Source organism: Oreochromis aureus, linkage group 3, assembly GCF_013358895.1.
Source record: "Oreochromis aureus strain Israel breed Guangdong linkage group 3, ZZ_aureus, whole genome shotgun sequence".
Lineage (NCBI taxonomy): Eukaryota > Metazoa > Chordata > Actinopteri > Cichliformes > Cichlidae > Oreochromis > Oreochromis aureus.
The window spans coordinates 102177203-102201028 of NC_052944.1; the positions used below are offsets into that span (position 1 = coordinate 102177203).

Below are 23826 nucleotides of genomic sequence, written 5' to 3' on the forward strand. Positions count from 1 at the left end.
AGGGTAAGGAGAGACAACCAAAAGGGGTGTTAGCATTACTGTAATGTGAACTGGATAGACTTTCCATCTAGGAAAAAAAGGGGTAAAATTATGCGTAAAATATATCTGTATTAATATCTGTATCTATATAAACAGAAATATCTGTTTGCTAAATAAAGCCAGCTAACATAAATCATATTTTTATTTTAACTCTGATAAAAGTAATAGAACTGTGACTTTTGTTTGTTACAGTGGCAGTAAGGAAGAGGTTTCCCAATGTGTCCAGAAGGGCTTTGAGGATTGCAGTGAAAGCTGGGGGAACTGAGACTGCTGGAAAAGGAAAAGAAATTACATTTAAAGTATGTTGACTTATGTTCATACAATCACACACACATATACACATACACACACACATATGTGTACATATATATATATACACACACATATATGTATATGTGTGTCTGTGTTTCTTTTAGAATGTTTAAGTATGTAATGAGAATAAAATTATAAAATGAATATTCCTTGCTTGATTGATATGCTATATGTATGTTTTAAACATCAAATAAAGATTTCTTTCAGCTGTTACATGTGAATGTGTTTTCTTAGAAATATATGAAGGGTTAAATTTATATATTTTTGAATGATTTTAAATAAGTTTAAATTGTATTTTGAAATATATTTTATAAATATATTTCAAAATATAAAAAAACAGCCAAAAAATATATGTGTTAAAACACATTTCAAAATATATTATAAAAATATTTTTTAAATATATTTTAAAATACATTTTGAAATATATTTCAAAATATACAAAAAATGGCCAAAAAATATATGTGCTAAAATATATTTCAAATATATTTTAAAATGTATTTTTGCACATATATTTTGCACATCTAAATGCATTTGGACCTTAGGGTGGAGCTGTCACTTGGTGTTTGCTCTCTCTGCATTAGAGTATCACTTCCTGTTTCTGTTCCAACACACAGTGGTGTTTTTGAGTAGCTTATCTGCATAGCAATTTAATTAAAAACTTTTAGATAACTTCTTCTTCACATTATAATCTTCACGTGCTTCATCCGAAGCACACTCTCTGTGTTCTAACTACCCACTTTACAGCCAAAGTATTCACTCACTGTCTCTGTACTGTTTCGCTAGCTTAGCTTAGCTCGTAGCCGACTCGTTAGCACCATGGCTACTTCACCTGTCCCTCCTGCACTTTCCTGCTCATTGTGTCAGATGTTTAGTTACTCCTCGGCCTCCTTTAGCAGTAATGATACCTGTAACAAATGTAGCTTATTTGCAGCTCTGGAGGCCAGAATTACTGAAATGGAGACTCGGCTTCACACCCTTCATTCACCCGTAGCTAGCCAGGCCCCTGTAGCTGGTGCAGCCGAAGATAGCGCAGACCCCGCTAGCTGTTCCCCGGCAGACCCCAAGCAGCTGGGGAAAGAGGGCGGCTGGGTGACGGTGAGGAGGAAACATAGTCTTAAACAGAAGCCCCAGGTACACCACCAACCTGTTCATGTGTCTAATCGTTTATACCCCACTCGACGACACACCCGCCGGGGGTCAAACTCTGGTAATTGGTGATTCTGTTCTCAGACATGTGAAGCCAAAGACACCGGCAACCATAGTCAATTGTCTTCCAGGGACCAGAGCAGGCGACATTGAGGGAAATTTAAAACTGCTGGCTAAGGGTAAACGTAAATTCAGTGAAATCATAATTCACGTCGGCAGTAATGACACCCGGTTACGCCAATCGGAGGTCACTAAAATCAATATTGAATTGGTGTGCAACTTTGCCAAAACAATGTGGGACTCTGTAGTTTTCTCTGGTCCCCTCCTCAATCAGACCAGGAGTGACATGTTTAGCCGCATGTTCTCCTTAAATTGCTGGCTGTCTGAGTGGTGTCCCAGAAACGATGTGGGCTTCATAGATAATTGGCAAACCTTCTGGAGGAAACCTGGTCTTGTTAGGAGAGACGGCATCCATCCCACTTTGGATGGAGCAGCTCTCATTTCTAGAAATATGACCAATTTATTAAACCCCCCAAAATATGACTATCCAGAGTTGGGACCAGGAAGCAGAGTTGCAGTCTTACACGCCTCTCTGCAGCTTCTCTCCTCCTGCTACCCCCAAAAACCCATCTCCATTGAGACTGTGTCAGCTCCCAAACAGACAAAAACAAACTAAAGACCAGCAATAAACAACTTAAACATAAAAAAATCACAAAGAAAGAACAATACAGTATCCACATCTGAACCAAAGAGTAAAACAGTGAAATGTGGATTATTAAATATTAGGTCTCTCTCCTCCAAGTCTCTGTTAGTACATGACTTAATAATTGATCAACAAATCGATTTACTCTGCCTTACAGAAACCTGGTTGCAGCAGGATGAGTATGTTAGTTTAAATGAATCAACACCCCGAGTCATTCTAACTACCAGAAACCTCAAGCACAGGCCGAGGGGCGGTGTGGCAGCAATTTTTCACACCAGCCTATTAATTAACGAAAGACCAAGACAGACTTTTAATTCATTTGAAAGCCTGATGCTTAGCCTCGTCCACCCCAGCTGTAAAACTCAGAAACCAGTCTTACTTGTTATCATCTATCGTCCACCTGGGCCTTACACAGAGTTTCTCTCTGATTTCTCAGACTTTTTATCTGATGTAGTGCTCAACTCAGATAAAATAATTATTGTGGGTGATTTCAACATCCATGTAGATGCTAAAAATGACAGCCTCAACATGGCATTTAATCTGTTATTAGACTCAATTGGCTTCTCTCAAAATGTAAAAGAACCCACCCACCACTTTAATCACACTCTAGATCTTGTTTTAGCATATGGCATAGAAACTGAACATTTAACAGTGTTTCCTGAAAACCCTCTGCTGTCTGATCATTTCCTGATAACATTTACATTTACAATAATTGATTACACAGCAGTGGAGAGTAGACTTTATCAAAGTAGATGTCTTTCTGAAAGTGCTGTAACTAAGTTTAAGAATATAATCCACCCACTGTAATCATCTTCAATGCCCTGTACCAACATAGAGCAGAGCAGCTATCTGAACGCTACCCCAACAGAGGTCGATTATCTTGTTAATAATTTTACCTCCTCACCACGTACGACTCTGGATACTGTAGCTCCTGTGAAAACTAAGGTCTCAAATCAGAAGTACCTGACTCCGTGGTATAATTCTCAAACACGTAGCCTAAAGCAGATAACTTGTAAGCTGGAGAGGAAATGGCGTGTCACAAATTTAGAGGATCATCAATTAGCCTGGAGAAATAGTTTGCTGCTTTATAAGAAAGCCCTCCGCAAAGCCAGAACATCTTACTATTCGTCACTGATTGAAGAAAATAAGAACAACCCCAGGTTTCTCTTCAGCACTGTAGCCAGGCTGACAAAAAGTCAGAGCTCTACTGAGACAACAATCCCTTTAACGTTAACTAGTAATGACTTCATGAACTTCTTCACAAATAAAATTTTTATCATTAGAGAAAAAATTACCAATAATCATCCCACAGATGTAATATTATCTACGGCTACTTTTAGTACCATCGATGTTAAGTTAGACTCTTTTTCTCCAATTGATCTTTCTGAGTTAACTTCAATAATTACTTCCTCCAAACTATCAACGTGTCTTTTAGACCCCATTCCTACAAAACTGCTCAAAGTCCTGCCATTAATTAATTCTTCAATCTCTAATAATCGGCTATGTACTCTGGATGGCATTATTTTGGCCTCCAGTAACACTGTAAGGAACTTTGGAATCATTTTGGCCCAAGACATGTCCTTCAATGCACATATTAAACAAATATGTAAGACTGCTGTTACGTGCCAAGAGATGTGGCTTTGCTTTTGTGTTCTTTTTATCTTTTTATCTTTCAGGTGTCAAGCCTCCACCAGTGGCCAGTTCAAAGTTGATTGGCATGTGTCTATTGGCTGGTCTGGGCACAGTTGGCCAGTCACTCTCTGGGGATCACTACAAATGAGCAGCCCCCTGGCCAGGTGGTGGCTGCTGGCTTCTGTCTTATGACAAACATTTGTGTTGGGTCTGCGCTGGTTTAGAGACTTATTTATTCCCGTCTCTAAAGCAAGACAAAGCACCGATCAATCGGTTTTACTTGTTAGCAAGGGAAGGAACTCAGAGCAGCCCTTCTGCCCTTGATCTCAGACCAATCCAAAGACCAGCCCCCGCTTGCAGCCTTTTTATTCTGTGACACACAGTTTACACCAACACCCATTGTAAAACCCCAACTATGGTCACAAAAGGTTAAAACACTGTGTGTGTGTGTGTGTGTGTGTGTGTGTGTGTGTGTGTGTGTGTGTGTGTGTGTGTGTGTGTGTAGTTGCACGTGAGTGAGTGTGTGTGTGAGTTTGTGTGACTTCCTGCTGATCACAAAAGGGTCATCTCCCCCACCCTGTATATGGCTTAACCCCTCTAACGGTCTCACCATACACAAACACAGGTGAGGTCGACAATGGCAAGAAGTAACACATTCTCACTAAATAAGAGGGGGGGTAAGACTGCTTTCTTCCATTTGCGCAACATCTCTAAAATTAGAAATATCCTGTCTCAGAGTGATGCTGAAAAACTAGTTCATGCATTTATTACTTCCAGGCTGGACTACTGTAATTCTTTATTATCAGGATGTCCTAAACACTCGCTGAAAAGTCTTCAGCTAATCCAAAATGCTGCAGCAAGAGTCCTGACAGGGACTAGAAAGAGAGAGAATATTTCTCCTGTTTTGGCTTCCCTTCATTGGCTTCCTGTTAAATCCAGAATTGTAAATCCTGCTCCTCACATACAAGGTCTTAAATAATCAGGCCCCATCTTATCTTAATGACCTTGTAGTACCATATTACCCTTTTAGAGCACTTCGCTCTCGCTCTGCAGGCCTACTTGTTGTTCCTAGAGTATTTAAAAGTAGAATGGGAGGCATAGCCTTCAGTTTTCAGGCCCCTCTTCTGTGGAACCAGCTTCCAGTTTGGATTCGGGAGACAGACACTATCTCTACTTTCAAGATTAGGCTTAAAACTTTCCTTTTTGCTAAAGCATATAGTTAGGGCTGGACCAGGTGACCCTGAATCCTCCCTTAGTTATGCTGCAATAGACGTAGGCTGCCGGGGATTCCCATGATGCATTGAGTTTTTCCTTTCCAGTCACCTTTCTCACTCACTATGTGTTAATAGACCTCTCTGCATCGAATCATATCTGTTATTAATCTCTGTCTCTCTTCCACAGCATGTCTTTATCCTGTTTTCCTTCTCTCACCCCAACCAGTCGCAGCAGATGGCCGCCCCTCCCTGAGCCTGTTTCTGCCGGAGGTTTCTTCCTGTTAAAAGGGAGTTTTTCCTTCCCACTGTCGCCAAAGTGCTTGCTCATATGGGGTCATATGATTGTTGGGTTTTTCTCTGTATCTATTATTGTGCGATCTACTGTAAAATATAAAGCGCCTTGATGCGACTTTTGCTGTGATTTGGCTCTATATAAATATATCTCTTACCTCACTGGTTCATTACTGAAGTTTGGATTGCTATCTTTGGACCAGTCACTCCTCACAGATGGGCATCTAGACCTGACTTCCTCTTCCTCGATCATCATCTTGTTGTGGACTTCAGTCATTCTGAGAGGTAAACCACAAACACTCAGTGAGTGATCCACATCGGGGATTCAAGGAAAACCTGATCTTAGTTGCTGACTCTGAAATTTAAGACCTTTCAATAATAAAAACAAAAAAAGCAAGAAATACTCTCATGTTTGAAACAGGACAAAATATTAGGAACACCTGTGAGTATGATTATGTCATATCATGTCAGCTCACTGCAAAGTCCAACTTCAGTATGAAACTATATTACAGTGGGATGCAAAAGTCTGGGCAACCTTGTTAATAGTCATTATTTTCCTGTATAAATCATTGGTTGTTACAATAAAAAAATGTCAGTTAAATATATCATATAGGAGACACACACAGTGATATTTGAGAAGTGAAATGAAGTTTATTGGATTTACAGAAAGTGTGCAATAATTGTTTAAACAAAATCAGGCAGGTGCATAAATTTGGGCACTGTTGTCATTTTATTGATTCCAAAACCTTTAGAGCTAATTATTGGAACTCAAATTGGCTTGATAAGCTCAGTGACCCCTGACACAGGTGAATCCACCACAGTTAGGAACATACTGAGAAAATGGAAGACCACAGGCTCAGTTCAAGTTAAGGCTCGAAGTGGCAGACCAAGAAAAATCTCAGATAGACAGAAGCGATGAATGATGAGAACAGTCAGAGTCAGCCCACAGACCAGCACCAAAGACCTACAACATCATCTTGCAGCAGATGGAGTCACTGTGCATCGTTCAACCATTTGGTGCACTTTACACAAGGAGATGCTGTATGCGAAAGTGATGCAGAAGAAGCCTTTTCTACACCCACAGCACAAACAGAGCCGCTTGAGGTATGTTAAAGCACATTTGGACAAGCCAGTTTCATTCTGGAATAAGGTGCTGTGGACTGATGAAACTAAAATTGAGTTATTTGGGCATAACAAGGGGCGTCATGCATGGAGGAAAAAGAACACAGCATTCCAAGAAAAACACCTGCTACCTACAGTAAAATATGGTGATGGTTCCATCATGCTGTGGGGCTGTGTGAATGCCTTAACAAGTACAACGTTCTGGAACGGCCATCTCAGCCCCCAGACCTGAATATTATTGAAAATCTGTGGTGTGAGTTAAAGAGAGCTGTCCATGCTCGGAAGCCATTAAACCTGAATCAACTAGAGATGGTTTGTAATGAGAAATGGTCCAAAATACCTTCAACCACAATCCAGACTCTCATTGGAACCTACAGGAAGCGTTTAGAGGCTGTAATTTCTGCAAAAGGCGGATCTACTAAATATTGATTTCATTTCTTTTTTTGTGGTGCCCAAATTTATGCACCTGCCTGATTTTGTTTAAACAATTATTGCACACTTTCTGTAAATCCAATAAACTTCATTTCACTTCTCAGATATCACTGTGTGTCTCCTATATGATATATTTAACTGACATTTTTTATTGTAACAACCAACGATTTATACAGGAAAATAATGACTATTAACAAGGTTGCCCAAACTTTTGCATCCCACTGTAATTAGAGATGTTCAGATCCGATCACGTGATCGGAAATCGGGCCTGATCACGTGGTTTCAGAGTTGATCGGAATCTGACGTTACCTTCCGATCAGGGCTCAGCTATATGTATGTATGTATGTATATATTCTCATTATTTTTTAACACATCTATAATTATGCGGTTGCACAGAGTTAGACCACTTGACTCCACACAAAACAGCAATGTGTGCAGCATGACATCACTTTGTTGCAGAGACGCCTGCCGGCAAATTAGAACACGGAAGCGGCTTAAAGCGGAAAGTGTGAGTATGTCTGCGGTCTGGAGGCATTATAAAGTTGATGACAACAACATTGCCATAGCAAACTGTGAGATATGTAAACTTGGGATTGCAAGAGGTGGAAAGGAAAAGGCTACATTTAACACCCGACACAATACGGCCAATTTACCCAGGCAACCCAGCTCAAGATGAGTCCGCTCAAACTGCAGGAGAGGTTGAAGAAGAGAAAAAAAATGCCCCGTGACAGCGTAAAGGCACAGGACATCACAGCCAAGATAGCACAAATGACCGTAATGAGTGACCTGCCATCTGCCTTTGTAGAAAACCCTGGATTTCTTATGCTTATGGATAGGGATGGGTATTGATAAGATTTTCACGATTCCGATTCCATTTTCGATTCTGTTTAACGATTCGATTCTTTATCGATTCTTTTTAAAAAAAGAACACTAAGGTCAATTAGCTTAGAACTTTGTTTTATATCTTCTCTTTGAACAAGATAGAAATTTAGGAGTAACATGGCCTTACGAACCCAACAGTGAGATCTTAAGAGATCCACAGCCTACGGCTCTTCAATGGGGTGTCACAGGGTCCCCGGGGAAAAAAATTGTAATTGTAAAATAATAAAATAAATATTCTTCTGTAGCAATAACAAAATATAACATAAATTATTCTGTAGCAATTACACAAGAATATCAATGTCCCTGCCTACAATTAAACACATTCACTTACCGAAAATCGGGGGCATCTGCTGTGGCAAATGGGTGCAAGCCTTTGACCACAAACTTAGTCACTGCTCGGTGACATTCATCTATCCTGGCCTGAAAGGAGACGCTACCGGTAGACTGCAGCGAGAACTGCCAGCCAGACTCTGTCTATCTGTCTCATCATGGTCACCTAAATGCAGCGCACAGTAACGGTAGGTTCTGTAATAAGGCAGATCGCGCTAACATAATATGCACTGTTAGCTGATTATTTACCTGCTGCATTAACGGGAGAGGACGTGCAAACGTACATTCATTTAAGGTCATCGCGTGTTTTGTGAGCAAATGCTTTTGCATATTCGTAGTGTTTCCTCCTTTAAATGAAATATCTACTTTGCAAGTATTGCAAGTTGCCCCGTTGTCATCCGTTCTCGTAAAGTATAACCAAACTTTTGAGCGTTTGAGCCGCTTAGGCGCCCTGCCAGGTAAAGAGGGAAGAGGGCTGTCAGTGCTGTGCCAGAGGAAAATGAGGCTGCAGAGCCAGTGAGCAAGGCACCACATCGTGAAGCATGTAGCAGCCTGGACGTTGCCTTTGAGGAAATCTTGCAAGAGAGGCAGTCACAGAGATGGTCCATGAGTACCACATCAGCAGAAACTCAAGTGCAGACCTACCTCTCAGAAAAAAACACCCCTAAGAAAAGCGACCCACTTCAGTACTGGAAAGAACATGCTAATCAGTTTCCCTCTATGGCTGCTGCTGAAACCCAGTATCTCAGAGCCCCCTGTAGCTCTGTGGACAGTGAGAGACTTTTTAGTGTCGTTGCAAGCGTCCTTGATGAGAACAGAAACAGGCTCAAACCTGACAAGGTAGAGATGTTAGTTTTCATTAAGAAAAACATACATTTCCTTCTGTGAAACATACTACTGTGATGATAGTAGTAAGGAGTGCAGTTCCTAAAAGCACATTACTGGCTTTGCAAACACTGTGGCACTTTTATTTTTTTATTTGTTTACATGCTTGCCGGATATTTTAAGTTGAGGTGCTATTTGTTTTTATATTAGACTTTTTTTTTATATTTACTGTTGCACTAAAGTGCATTTGTGAAGAATTTATGTTATTTATTACTTGATTGTTCAAGCTACCTCACAAAAGTTTATTGTTTGTTAACAGAGTTGTTGAACTTTAAAATAAGGTGAATTGAATAAAAAAAAATTAGGAATATTCAGGATCTGTTTCTTCACTATTCTTTATTCTTTTTTTATGTATTATAGAAGTATCGGATCGGGACTCAGTATCGGTAGACACTCAAAATCAAATGACTCGGACTCGAGGGCAAAAAAAACATGATCGGGACATCCCTATTTACCAGGCCCAGGGAGGGTGCCCGAGGACGAGCATCTCCTGGCCGGGCCTTAGTCCATGGGGCTGGGCCGCGCACAGCCCGAAAAAGGGACATGGGCCCATCCTTCTGTAGGCCCACCACCCACAGAAGGTACTGGGTACATTATGTGGTGGTGGCCGCTAGGAACAGAGGCCCTGTGGGACCGATCCCCAGCTACCAAGGCTAGTAATTGGGACATGGAATGTCACCTCTCTGGTGAAGAAGGAGCCTAAGTTTGTGCATGAGGATTAGAGGTACCGGCTAGATATAGTCGGTGCTCAGGTCAAGGCACAGCTTGGGCTCTGTCTAGGGGCAAGGTCACTTAGGCAGTTAAACAACTCCTTGGTGGCAGAGCCCCTGGGGTAGTGAGGCCCACCCTGAGTTCCTGAAGGCTCTGAATTTTGCAGAGCTGTCTTGGTTGTCTGATCTCCCACACAATGTTGCATGGTTCTGTTGGGTTCATCAGCTGATGGTTTCCAGCTCGCACTGGAATGGTTCGCAGCCGAGTGTGGAATTGGTGGGAAAGACAATCAGCACCTCCAAATCTGAGGGTATAGTCCTCAGCTGAAAAAGGGTGCCCAGTCCATGCCAGGAACCAGTTCCTGCCCAAAGTGGGGGAGTTCAAGTATCTTGAGGTCTTATTCCCGAGTGACAGGAGCGGGAGATCGACAGACAGATTGGTGCTGCAGCTGCAGTGATGTGGACGCTGTGTGATCTGTACAGAGACAGAGAGCTCAGTGTAAAAGTGAAGCTCTCAATTTACCAGTTGATCTACGTCCCTATCCTCACCTATGGTCGCAAGCTGTGGGTAGTGACTGAAACAACGAGATCACAGATACAAGCAGCGAGAATGGGCTTCCTCCAAAGGGTGGCTAGCCTCTTCCTTAGAGATAGGGTGACGAGTTCAGCCATCCAGGAGGGGCTCAGAGTAGAGCCGCTATGCCTCCACATCGAAAGGAGCCAGCTGAGGTGGTTCAGGCATCTGATAAGGATGCCTCCTGGGCGCCTCCTGGGTGTGGTGTTCCGGGCATGTCCCACCGGGAGAAAACCCCAGCCTTGGTGTTCCCCCGGACAAGCTGGAGGAGGTGGCTGGGGAGAGGGAGGTCTGGGCTTCTCTGCATAGGCTGCTGCCCCGAGACCCGGCCCCAGATAAGCGGAAGAAGATGGATGGATGGATGAGTTTTATGAGTGAAAGTGAAATCTGTGCAGCAAACTTAGTGTTACCTCCTCTAACTTCCTACAACATACAGCACAACATGACTGATGGAAGAAAACATGAGCACAAGCATCACTTCCTGTTTGCTGATGTGGATTTTCAGTTGTTTAGAAACCAAAAGATTGTTTTTAAGAGAGTTTAAATGGGATTGAGGGAATGACGTGTTTGCACGGCAAATTGTATCCAAAAACATCAAGCAGTTAAATCAAAGAGTTCATGTTACTAACAGCTCACCTCTCTGCAGCAGACAGAGGCTGGACTTTAAAATTAATGGGACGATCTGCAGACCAATCACTCTTCAAGGACACACAGCTGGATTTAGGTTCATATTTACGTTTTGTTCCTCGTTTATTCCTGTGAATAATAATGGAGCAGGGATGTGAGTGCTGAGCTGTGACATGGAGAAGAGTCATGGACAGTTAGAGATGGTCATCTCACCTCTGAGCTTTGGTCTGGCTCTCATGTTCCCCACACAGAGTGGTTTTAGAGGGAGGGACTCCCTCCTCTCTGTCCTCACACTGATCCATGCTGCTCAATTCACATCAGCTCACACACACTTTCTACCTTCACCCGCAGAGGAAACACAAATCATTCATCTGCACATCAACTGTGTGCTGTCCCAAATATCAGCTGCTTCTTTGCTGCTTCATCTCAGTGTCAGCTGAGAGAATGACAAACCCACTATGTGTCAACATTTGATGGATGATGACACAGAAATGTGAAATGATATTGACCTAAATCTGTCCTGATGATAATGAGAAGCTTTGATGAGTTTTGACTGTCTGAAGTGTTACCAGGATGATGAAACACTGGGACTCAGCCCAGCCCTGAAATCTTTGCTATTTTCACTTGATAACAGCAGCTGTTTAAAGTTACTGAGTGTATTTGACAGTAAAGTGAATATAAATGTGAGACACTGTGTGCTCACAGCTAAAGGCTGCAGTCAGCTGTGTTAGAGTGTCTTTCACACAATGATCCTTTAATAAACACTCAGAGCTCCATGTTGATGAAGCAGTCATGGGTGAGGTTTTCTGCTGACATGTTGACAGTGTGACTTCAGCTTTTACACTGTTCCTGTTTCATATTACACTTCCTCCTCACAGTCGGCCTGATTCAAAGCTGCAACTACATTTCCTGAAGAAGCAGACGGCTGAAAGTGAAGCATCACTTCCTGTATGAGGAGCCAACAGACTGTTTACGTGTCATGTCTAAGTTACAGTTAGAATAAATAATTATTTACAAAGTCTGCTGCTCTCTCTGTAACCATATGACCATCAACTAACTCTGTGCTGCTGCTCTCATTCACAAAGTGCTCAAACAGATTTTTAACTTGTGGCTTAGCGTTGGCTTAGCGTTAGCATGCCGTGTGGCTAGCTTAGCGTTAGAGCTCTGGCAGGTGATTAATTAATCGTTAATCACTGTGACAGTAAAGGAGGTAAAGGCATGTGACGTCATCACGTACGCTGCGTCCTCTGTGGACTCCGCGAAGTACAAACTATAAATACAGAAACACGAACGTAGCTCAGAACGGTGGACACACTCGGCCTCGTTGTTCCAGCTGTGAGTCCGTTACCGTGAACTATGGAGCGGCAGATTTGTGCTGTTTGTGCTGAAACTTAGCTGCACACAGCTGATGTTAGCCAGGAAAACATTACACACTGACTTTAATGGAGAGACCGGAAATAAAAACACAGTTTGTGTGTGAGGAAATCAAACATGAGCTGAACAAACAGTAAAGTTCCTAAAGACAAACTGTAAAAGGAGGAAACAAAGCAACAACAAGCTCCACTTACTTCCTTATAGTTCATCTGCTTCCTGGAAAGCCAGGGCTTCATCTGAGCGGAGGCAGATTTTCACAATAAGAGCACTCTGTCACTAATGTAACGTCACACTGACGGTTTGTGACTGTTTAACTTTGTATTGACAGAATTAAAGTAACTTGGTGTCACTTCTTCTTTCCTCTTTCTCTGAGCAGATTCAGCTTTGACTGAAATAATCAAACTGGTAATTATCAGCCATCGTATTAAAGGATTTATCATTTTATTCTGAAAATCAACAGGAATCTGGTGCTGATCAAAGAAGCTCCTTTTTATGGCTGTCATTCAAAGCTTTAAATGGACTCACCAACTTGTTACCTAGGATGGTTTTAGAGGCCTGGACAGTCGCCCCGATGGACTCTTACTTTAAAAGGCTGGAGTCACCTGTAAGAGCCATTTACACTAAAACTCACCTAGACTGAATAACACCCACACATGATTCTGTATTCACTCAAAGCATTTAACAAACTTTATTGTGAAATGAAGCTTTTTAACATTTATTCTCTGATATTTGCTCTTCAGCTCGAGTCTCCATTAGTGGGAACATTTCATGATTCAACTTTTCTTCTGCTTGCATAAAATTCAATGAGAATCAGATCAAAATGTGAATCACAGGCCCCGATAATCAGATTCTATAGAAACATGGAGACTGTAGAGGATTTACACTCAACATGTTCATTTTTTCCCTTCAAGAAAAATCAATCAGGTCATCAAATAACATCAGTCGTTGTTCGACTCAGTTTGATTGACAGGACAGATGATCAGAGGTGCAGAGTTTTTACCACCATCATTCAGACAGGGACTGAAGAATGGGTGGAGTTTGTGAGCAAAGGAGCAGCCAGTAAAGGAGTAGATCAGAGCTGCAGCACCTACATCATAAAAGGAGACCAGACCCTCCTCATAATCCACAAACACCCCCACCTTCTCAGGACCAGGATGAAGATAGAGGGGGACTGAAGGACCAGCAAGAGCTTTGTACTCATTTCCATTTCTCAGCCCTACAGTCCAGAAACCATCCTGAGGTCTCAGTGTCATTTCTCCCTTCCTGTTGATCGACTCTGTGGCCACTCCTAAATCCCATTTAGTCTTTCCTTTAACCTGAACCTCAAAGTAAAATCTGCCTGAAGAGAAACTCTGCTCTCCTAAAACACAAGGACACAGAGAAAATCTCTCTGGGTTGTCTGGAAGATTCTTCCTCACATCACTATGATACACTTGTTTTCCATCATCAGACAGGATGAGATTAGGATGAGCTGTATCAGGATCCAGAGTCACATCCACCTCATACTGCTGCATCCTCTGCAGCTCAGCCTCAAACAGCTTCTTCTTCATGGGGTTTCAGACTGTCTCCTCCAGCTTAGCCACAGCTCTCCCCACAGTCCCCTCATATGATGGTGGATGAACTCTGACCTCTGTCCAGTCCTTGCTGGGTGGAGCAGCTTTCAGGGAGGAGAAGCTTTGGAGGAGGTGGAGGTGGTCTTCAGAGCGTGAGAGCTGCTCCACCTCAGAGCTTCTCTCCATCAGCTCAGAGATTTCCTGTTCCAGATCTTTGATGAGACCTTCAGCCTGTTTCTCTGTAGTTTCCTGTTTGTCTTCGATCTCCTTCATGAGCTCCTTCAGGCGTCTCTCAACAGACTCCATCAGAGCAGTGAAGACCTGAACACCTTCTGCTTTCTGTCTGTCTGCAGCATCTTTACTCATCTTCACCGACTCTGTGATCTCCTGAATCTTCAGTCGTCTCTTCTGGATCATCTGCTGAATCTCAGCCTCTGTCTTCTCCAGCTCTGCCTTCTTTCCTTCATATTCTTCTCTCAGAGGAACAAACTCGTGGTTCTTGTGGTCTAAAACAGAGCAGAGCATGCAGGCACATGTCTGGTCTGTCTTACAGAACAGCTGCAGAAGGTTATCGTGCTTCGTGCACATCCTGCCTTCCAGGTTCTCCACAGCATCAATCAGCTGATGTCTTTTCAGACGTTTCACTGTCAGATGAGGCTCCAGGTGAGTCTGACAGTAGGAGGTCTGACACACCAGGCAGGACTTCAGGGCCTTCACTCTGGTTCCAGTGCAGACGTCACAGGGAACTTCTCCTGGTTTGGCAGCTTGTTGCTCTGAGCTGCTGCTGCTGGCTTTCTGCTGAGCTTCACGTCTGAACTGAGCAACCATCTCACAGATGAAGGTGTTGACCCTCAGCTGAGGTCTAGTGTAGAAAGTCTCTTTACACATGGGACACTGACAGCTCTGATTCATGTCCCAGTGCTGACTGATGCAGGTTTTGCAGAAGTTGTGTCCACATGGTGTAGAGACTGGATCAGTGAACACATCCAGACAGATGGAGCACAGAAACTGATCTTCAGATCGCAGATTGCTGGCAGCAGACATGTCTGCACTCTGAGGGAGAAAGAAAAGAAACATTTGATTCAAAATTCACTTTAAATTTCATGTTTGAAAAGAGAGAAACGAGCGTCAGTAGTCTGAGGAGCTTGGAAAGAAAAGCGTCTGGACTTCTTTGAGTTTCTTGAAGACGTTTCATCAGAGAAGCTTCTTCAGTTCTAAGAGTAACTGGTGGAGACCCAGCAACACACTCAGACACAAACTGATTCATACCAAACACAAACTGAACATCGTAGTATATGCTGTACAGTGTAGCAAGGGATGCACAGACCTCGATGTTGGAGAGACCAAACAGCCATTTCATAAACACATGGCACAACATAGAAGAACCAAGGACAAGACTCAGCTGTCCATCTGCATCTAATGGTCAAAGGTCACTCTTTGAGGACACCAAAGTTCACATTTTTTGACCTCAATAAATCACATGATAGGGTGAGGCTAGGTTTCACAATGGGTTCACCTGAAACCTTGGCTGATTGTGACCCACACCCATTTTGACACCTTGGCTTGTGTGATTAGGCAGAGGATCAATAGGGGGTACACTCCCATAGGGCGTAAAATCTGGGATTCTTCACCAAAGTTCCCTCTAATTTTTCATGTGTCTGAGCAAACACACAAACTCTCTGAGCGACCCCTTGGACCACTCTGAGCAACAGCAGACGTGGTCACGCCAGCATTGAATCCATCCAAGTTACATGGTGTATTTAAATAATCAAATTACAGCATTTCTATTTATGTTAGACTACTTTTAATTAAGTGCTTTAGCCCACTTACAATGAAAATTTAAAAAGAAATCTTGTTCAAACAACAATGTTTTTGCAGCTATTTACCTAAAAATGCAGCCAAGGTGTTTTTTTAATAAACATTTCAAACTATTTACACAACAATTAGGTGTTCTGCTTCAAATTTGATGCCACACAAATTATTTGTGCCACTCCAAAAAATAATTTCTGTCCACTATGAGATAAAGGAGAACATAACAAGCCTGATACCTGCAGGCCTGACAACAGGAGATGTATCACTCCTGTAACACCTGTAACATTCAGCAGTCGCCTCATTGTTCTGACACACAAAATATTCACTACACTACACACTAACTACACAAGACAACACACTAAGACTCCAGACACACTAAACATCACAAATCTCTCACATCTCAAAACACCATCGTCACTCCTAAAACTTTCCCCCTTCCTAAAAAACCAAATGCCATGTTGCCATATCATTTTTGGATTGGTCAACATGGCACATTTTGCCACCAGTAGGAAAGGGTGAGGGTTTTTGGTTTTGTTTTTGCTCACAGGCAGAGAGTGCTTTCGAGCACTTTCCTTATGAAACGCAGTTTTTACCGTTTCTTCGCACAGTAAATATAAACAACGATAGTATTCAGGAAAACAAACAAACACTGCATATATTTTTATATCATAACTCTGGTTTTACGTGGCCTATCAACACAATTTAAAAAGTCCACACTTTTTTTCTCAATTGTTCTGTTGATCCTCCTCACGTCTCCAATGGTTGCAGACAATGTCATTAGCGTGGTTTCACTCCATGTCAGCCACGCTAATGACATTGCTAGCTAAAACACCAGTGTCGGCACATAAGGGCGCTGTCAACAACGTTGATGAGCTGTGTATATACAAATGTGAATCGCATCATTGGCTGGAGCAGCCAGACACCGGTCACTTACTGACTCACACTGCAAAACAGAATGAAATTTAACATATTTATTTTTATTTCAATTCAGGGTAGATTATTTTTTGTGTGCAACGCAGATTTTCTGTGTGTGGAGACCATGTAGATGCAGATGACACCCACCTCTATCTGTCCATGAAGTCAGATAACAAACAACAATTAGTTAAACTGCAGGAATGTCTTAAAGACGTAAAGACTTGGATGGCTGCGAACTTTCTGTTTCTTAATTCAGATAAAACTGAGGTTATTGTACTCGGCCCTGAAAATCTTAGAAATGTGGTATGTAACCAGATTTTTACTCTGGATGGCATTACCTTGGCCTCCAGTAACGCTGTGAGGAACCTTGGAGTCATTTTTGACCAAGAAATGCCCTTCAATGTACATAATAAACAAATATGTAAGACTGCTTTCTTCCATTTGCGCAAACATCTCTAAAATTAGAAATATCCATCACTCTGAGGCAGTAGTTCATGCATTTATTACCTCCAGGCTGGACTGCTGTAATTCATTATTATCAGGAAGTCCTAAAAACTCACTGAAAAGCCTTCAATTAATCCAAAATAGAATAGTATAGAATAGCTCTTTATTGTCACTGTTACAAGAACAATGAAAGGCAGTTTGGCATCTCTCCGTGTGAAATACACAATAGCGTAAGTATTTACATAATAACAAAGACAGACTTAAATTTACACAAGAAGGATATGTACAACTTAGTCATACACCTGCATACATACAGATACACCCATACATACATACATATATGTATATATAAATACATGCATATATGCATGCGTACGTACAAACACAGACATATTTCCACTTACACATTTATATACATACACATGCGTGTGGCGCTGTCATTGGTGTTTGCTCTCTCTGCGGTAGAGTATCACTTCCTGTTCCTGCTCAAACAAAGTTGTATTTTCGAGTAGCTTATCTGCTTAGCAATTTAATTAAAAACTTTTAGATGCATTCTTTTTTCATTGTATAATCTTCACATCCTTCATCTGAAGCACACTCTGATTTATAGCCAAAATATTCACTCATTGTGTCTTCACTGATTACCTAGCTTAGCTTAGCTCATAGCCAGCGCGCTAGCAGCATGGCCTCACCTGTCCCTCCTGCACTTTCCTGCTCATTGTGTCAGATGCTTAGCTACTCCTCGGCCTCCTTTAGCAGTAATGATACCTGTAACAAATGTAGCATATTTGCAGCTCTGGAGGCCAGGATTATTGAATTGGAGACTCGGCTTCGCACCCTTCATTCACTCGTAGCTAGCCAGGCCCCTGTAGCTGGTGCAGCCGAAGATAGCGTAGGCCCCGCTAGCTGTTCCCCGGCAGACCCCAAGCAGCTGGGGAAAGAGGGCGGTTGGGTGACGGTGAGGAGGAAGCGTAGTCTTAAACAGAAGCCCCAGGTACACCACCAACCGGTTCATGTGTCTAAACATTTTTCCCCACTCAGCGACACACCCGCCGGGGGTCAAACTCTGGTAATTGGTGATTCTGTTCTCAGACATGTGAAGCTAGAGACACCAGCAACCATAGTCAATTGTCTTCCAGGGGCCAGAGCAGGCGACATTGAAGGAAATTTAAAACTGCTGGCTAAGGGTAAACGTAAATACAGTAAGATCATAATTCACGTCGGCAGTAATGACACCCGGTTACGCCAATCGGAGGTCACTAAAATCAATATTGAATCGGTGTGTAACTTTGCCAAAACAATGTCGGACTCTGTAGTTTTCTCTGGTCCCCTCCCCAATCAGACCAGGAGTGACATGTTTAGCGGCATGTTCTCCTTAAATTGCTGGCTGTCTGAGTGGTGTCCCAGAAACGATGTGGGCTTCATAGATAATTGGCAAACCTTCTGGAGGAAACCTGGTCTTGTTAGGAGAGACGGCATCCATCCCACTTTGGGTGGAGCAGCTCTCATTTCTAGAAATATGGACAAATTTATTTAACCCCCAAAATATGACTATCCAGAGTTGGGACCAGGAAGCAGAGTTGCAGTCTTACATGCCTCTCTGCAGCTTCTCCCCTCCTGTTATCTCCCCAAAACCCATCTCCATTGAGACTGTGTCAGCTCCCAAACAAAAAACAAACAAACAAGTACACAGTAACAGCAACTTCTGGAAAATGATTTGAAAGCTAAAAGGTTAGTGTCCTTAAATAAGCTGGTGTCTGCCATCAACTAAGCTGAACTGCTTAGTTGATGGTTAGCAGTTCAGCTGCTAACCATCAACTAACTCTGCTGCTGCTCTTACTCCCAGGCCTTGATCACATACTAACAGAAAATGGCGGACACACTCGACCTTGTTGGTCCAGCTGTGAGTCCGTCACCATGAACTATGGAGCGGCAGATTTGTGCTGTTTGCGCTGGAACTAAGCTGCACACAGCTGATGTTAGCTAGGAAAACATTACACACTGACTTTAAAGGAGAGACCGGAAATAAAAACACAGTTTGTTGTGTGAAGAAATCAAACATGAGCTGAACAAACAATAAAGTTCCTAAAGACAAACTGTTAAAGGAGGAAACAAAGAAAACTTACAGTTTCTTCAGACACACCACCAACAAGCTCCACTCCACACCTGGACACTAAACACTATCGTGCGAGATCAATCAATTGGAGACCAGAACAACAAACGACGGAGGCACCAGACAGTGCAATCAAACGATGAGTTTATTAACACCGGAGAAGAAACATCAGCATATGTCTTCCTCTGACAAAAATACATTGAATGCTGTTTTTATAGCATAGAAAATTAACGCCCACACATACACGTCAATACAGGTCAAAAATACATTGTGTACAGTCATTGTTTACAGACAAGGGTACATCTTGTACATCTCTAATAACTATAAACAGACATGTAACTTCTCTTTTCTATATCACTTGCCTTTTAAGGTAATAAACTTTAAGCTTCAGAGTCTCTAAGGGCTAATAATGGACCCTCGTCACCAATCACTAAGTAGACAGAATTGGCGCAGGTCTCAAATAAGAAGCAGAAGACACTTGGGCCTTCGCTCAGGCCTGCTACTACATTAATTTGTGTATTGTAAGCATGCATGCAATTAACCTGCTATGTTCTCATCTTCCCTCAACATGTATCACCTGGACACTCTCACCAGTGAAGCTTAAAACCCTCTTGGATGGAACATCAACTCTAAACAAGCACAGTTATGCATTGTGTATAAACTGAACTCAACCTGTGAATAGAATGAATGTGATGACAAACATATTCAATGCAATATGAACCCTGTAAGAAATATTACTGTTAAAATAATACTGTAAAACATGTTATTAATGCATTTATCATAAAGCAGATTATATGGTAGCAATAAAAGAATCTCTGAATCCCAACATTCCCTCTTTTGACATTCCAACAAGGAATGTCACCATACTTCATGTTGTATCACTCCCTGCCCCACTCTATGGGTTCTAAGTTCATCTGGTAGATGCCCTCAATCCAGCCAGGGTTCGCAACCCTCGCCATTATCTTTACCAACAATCCTCTGACACAAGGAATGATACAACAACCAACAATGAACACACAGGTGAGCTGCTTCCTGGAAGAACGCGGGACGCCACCTGAAACAGGACAGGTGGGAGGAGCTCAGCAGGAGCAGCAGTTGAGTCCATTTAACTGGACACTTTAACAATTCACGATTTTTTTTCTAGTTTCATTCGTTTTACATTTGAATTTGAATTTTCTGTGTTCAGGAGTAGTTTTCACTACATACATCATGACTGGTTGAACAGATGTCATGTTAACTTTTTTTACAAGCTCATGTTTAAAAACATCAACCAATTAATTAATTAATTAATTCATAATCAGATTTCCTCCAACAACAGTAATTTTATCAAAAGATAAACAGGAAAAATTATTAATGAAAAGAAATCAAATCAATGCAACATTTTTAATGGATCCTGATCATTTTAATGTCTTTGAGCTTGTTATTTTATGTTAATCTGACTGAAGCCTTCTGTCCTTCATCACTGTGTATATTTACCTTCAAACTGGTCAGACTGGTCAGAGTAATGTTCACTGTTGAAATGAAATCTTGTTGCAGCTGCCAGTGTGAACACACTGATCCCAGCTGACACTGTTTTAATTGGAATATGAACAATACAAACATTCAAAGCCAGGAAGTTTCTCTGTTTACAGTCTTCTAGATCCTGTTAAACTTCTTACATTCACCACAGCCAATCTGTTATATATCTGGGGTATTTTTCCAATATCACATATTTGCTACTCAAAACACTGGTAATGACAATAAACTGTCACACAAAGATGGCTTTGAACCCACCAAGTTAATCTACGTTTTCAACACTTTGTCCCCGGGAAAGGAGTGATTCACAAATCTTCTTCTTATATAATACGTCGGACTTATTCCCGGTGGGTGATGGGCTCTGCCAGGGCTGCACTTTGTCACGGATTCTGTTCATAATTTTAATGGACAGAGTTTCTAGGTGTAGCCACTTTCACTTTGGTGGTCTCAGAATCTCCCCTCTGCTTTTCACGTATAATGTGGTTCTGTTGGCTTCATCGGGTGATGACTTTCAGCTCGTACTGGAATGGTTCACAGCCGAGTGTGAAGCCGTGGGAATGAGAATCAGCACCTCCAAACCTGAGGCCATGGTCCTCAGCCGGAAAAGGGTGGAGTGCTCACTCCCGATCAGGGACAAGTTCTTGCCCCAAGAGGAGGAGTTTAAGTATCTCAGGGTCTTGTTCACGAGTCACGGGAGAAGTCAGTGTTGGAGATCGACAGACGGATTGGTGCTGCGGCTGCAGTGATGCGGACACTGAGGACGCTGACTTCACCAGTTGATCTACGTCCCTACCCTGACCTATGTGGGTAGTGACCAGAAGAACAAGATCGCAGATGTAAGTGGCGGAAATGGGCTTCCTCTGAAGGGTGGCTGGCCTCTCCCTTACAGATGGGGTGAGAGGTTCAGCCATCCACGAGAGCCTCAGAGTAGAGTCGCTGCTCTTCCACATCAAAAGGAGCCAGTTAAGGTGGTTCGGGCATCTGACTCCTGGTCACCTTCTTGGTGAGGTGTTCTGGACATGTCCCACCAGGAGGAGGCCCCGGGGCAGACCGGGGACATGCTGGAGAGATTATATCTCTCAGCTGGCCTGAGAACGCCTTGGTGTTCCCCTGGACAAGCTGGAGAAGGTGGCTGGGGAGAACGAGGTCTGGGTTTCTCTGCCTAGGCTGCCCCCGCGACCCGGCCCCGGATAAGATAAGAAGATGGATGGATGGATCTTCTTTTACAGAAACTTATTCCCATGAGTGCCACCTACTCTAGATACCATGCTTCACCAAATTCTTCAGATAATTTAGTCTTTCATTCAATCAAATAAGTTTTATTTTCTATACTGAGAAAGCACGGCATTGCATTTCACTTTTATGCTGATAACTGTCAGATCTGTTTCCATCAAAAGAAAAAAGGCTCATATTCCATACACTCATTACTTCAGTGTCTTTATGACATTGAAGTAATGACATTAACTTTTTAAAATTCAATGACAACAAAAGACTGAGGTGATGATTTTTGGTAACCCCACTGAGACCCCCATTGTGTATTTACATTCCTTAGCCCAATATGTTAATCGAAATGTGACAAACCTGGGAGTCAAAGTGGACTGTGAACTGCAGCTTGACATTCAGATTAAGGCAGTGGTAAAATCAAGCTTCTTTCAGCTGAGGCAGTTTGCTAAAATTAAGCCAATTATTTCACAGCAGCACTTTGAGACAGTTATCCACGTCTTTGTTAGCACTCACCTGGATTACTGTCATTCACTTTATATAGGGGTCAGTGCTTCATACATCAATTATCTACAGAGGGAGCAAAATGCTGCAGTTTGTCTTTTAACTGGCACTCGAAAGTTTGAGCACATTTACCCTATTTTAGCTTCACTTCACTGAAGGCCCATTCCTATTAGGGTTCCCTTTAAAATTCTTTTATTTGCTTTAAAACTCTCCACGGCCTAGCTCCATCTATTCAATTCAATTCAATTCAATTTTATTTGTTTAGCACCAAATCACAACAACTGTTGCCTCAAGACACTTTATGTTGTACAGTAGATCGTACAATAATAAATACAAACAATCATATGACCCCCTATGAGCAGCACTTTGGCGACAGTGGGAAGAGAAAACTCCCTTTTAACAGGAAGAAACCTCCGGCAGAACCAGGCTCAGGGAGGGGCGGGGCCATCTGCTGCGACCGGTTGGTGTGAGAGAAGGAAAACAGGATAAAGACATGCTGTGGAAGAGAGACAGAGATTAATAACAGATATGATTCGATGCAGAGAGGTCTATTAACACATAGTGAGTGAGAAAGGTGACTGGAAAGGAAAAACTCAATGCATCATGGGCATGCATTGCAGCCTATGCCTATTGCACCATAACTAAGGGAGGATTCAGGGTCACCTGGTCCAGCCCTAACTATATGCTTTAGCAAAAAGGAAAGTTTGAAGCCTAATCTTGAAAGTAGAGATAGTGTCTGTCTCCCGAATCCAAACTGGAAGCTGGTTCCACAGAAGAGGGGCCTGAAAACTGAAGGCTATGCCTCCCATTCTACTTTTAAATACTCTAGGAACAACAAGTAGGCCTGCAGAGCGAGAGCGAAGTGCTCTAAAAGGGTAATATGGTACTACAAGGTCATTAAGATAAGATGGGGCCTGATTATTTAAGACCTTGTATGTGAGGAGCAGGATTTTGAATTCAATTCTGGATTTAACAAGAAGCCAATGAAATCTGCTCTCTCTTTCTAGTCCCTGTCAGGACTCTTGCTGCAGCATTTTGGATTAACTGAAGGCTTTTCATGGAGTTTTTAGGACATCCTGATAATAATGAATTACAGTAGTCCAGCCTGGAAGTAATAAATGCATGAACTAGTTTTTCAGCATCACTCTGAGAGAGGATATTTCTAATTTTAGGGATGTTGCGCAAATGGAAGAAAGCAGTCTTACATATTTGTTTAACATGTGCGTTGAAGGACATGTCCTGGTCAAAAAATCATGTGGTCAAAGTGAGGTCCTGGTACTCTGACAGAGAGCAACCACAGTTATCCTAATGTGTGACATCACTTATAACAAGAGAGCATTCAGCTTTCACAGCCAGCCAACATCCTGTCACACTGAACATGTGCAAACACAGCTCTCAGCTTCCATCACTCACAAGTTCCAGCCCTCCACTTAAAAGCCCAGAACAAACCTTGTGACCAACACGGCACAGACAGAG

The 23826-nt window shown here is 42.3% G+C and overlaps 3 protein-coding genes across 3 annotated transcripts in view; 1 reads left to right on the forward strand and 2 right to left on the reverse strand.

Moving 5' to 3' along the window:
• Positions 1-11125, reverse strand: part of LOC120434875 (NLR family CARD domain-containing protein 3-like) — a 156104-nt gene extending 144979 nt beyond the window's left edge. The window contains exons 1-3 of the mRNA XM_039603420.1: positions 11113-11125; positions 10909-11028; positions 5496-5615 (exon numbers count right to left, since the gene is read on the reverse strand). Coding sequence (XP_039459354.1) covers positions 5496-5614 — 119 coding nt within the window. The 5' untranslated portion in view covers position 5615; positions 10909-11028; positions 11113-11125. The remainder of the gene's footprint in view (positions 1-5495; positions 5616-10908; positions 11029-11112) is intronic.
• A 1857-nt stretch (positions 11126-12982) lies between these two features.
• Positions 12983-19258, reverse strand: LOC116318248 (E3 ubiquitin-protein ligase TRIM21-like). Its single transcript, XM_039609135.1, has 2 exons — positions 19124-19258; positions 12983-14879 (listed from the first exon to the last, which is right to left on the reverse strand). The coding sequence occupies exon 2, from the start codon at positions 13821-13823 to the stop codon at positions 13212-13214; it is 612 nt and encodes a 203-aa protein (XP_039465069.1). The 5' UTR covers positions 13824-14879; positions 19124-19258; the 3' UTR covers positions 12983-13211.
• Positions 17680-18513, forward strand: LOC120438651 (the record flags this gene model as incomplete). The annotated part of the gene is made up of 1 exon (XM_039609107.1): positions 17680-18513. A coding segment is annotated over exon 1 (834 nt), but the record flags the coding sequence as incomplete, so codon positions are not given.
• Positions 19259-23826: the final 4568 nt, after the last annotated feature.

What these genes read in the sequence shown, in the direction of transcription:
- LOC116318248 (XM_039609135.1), bottom strand. Translation starts at nt 13,823, where the DNA reads ATGAAGAAGAAGCTGTTTGAGGCTGAGCTGCAGAGGATGCAGCAGTAT.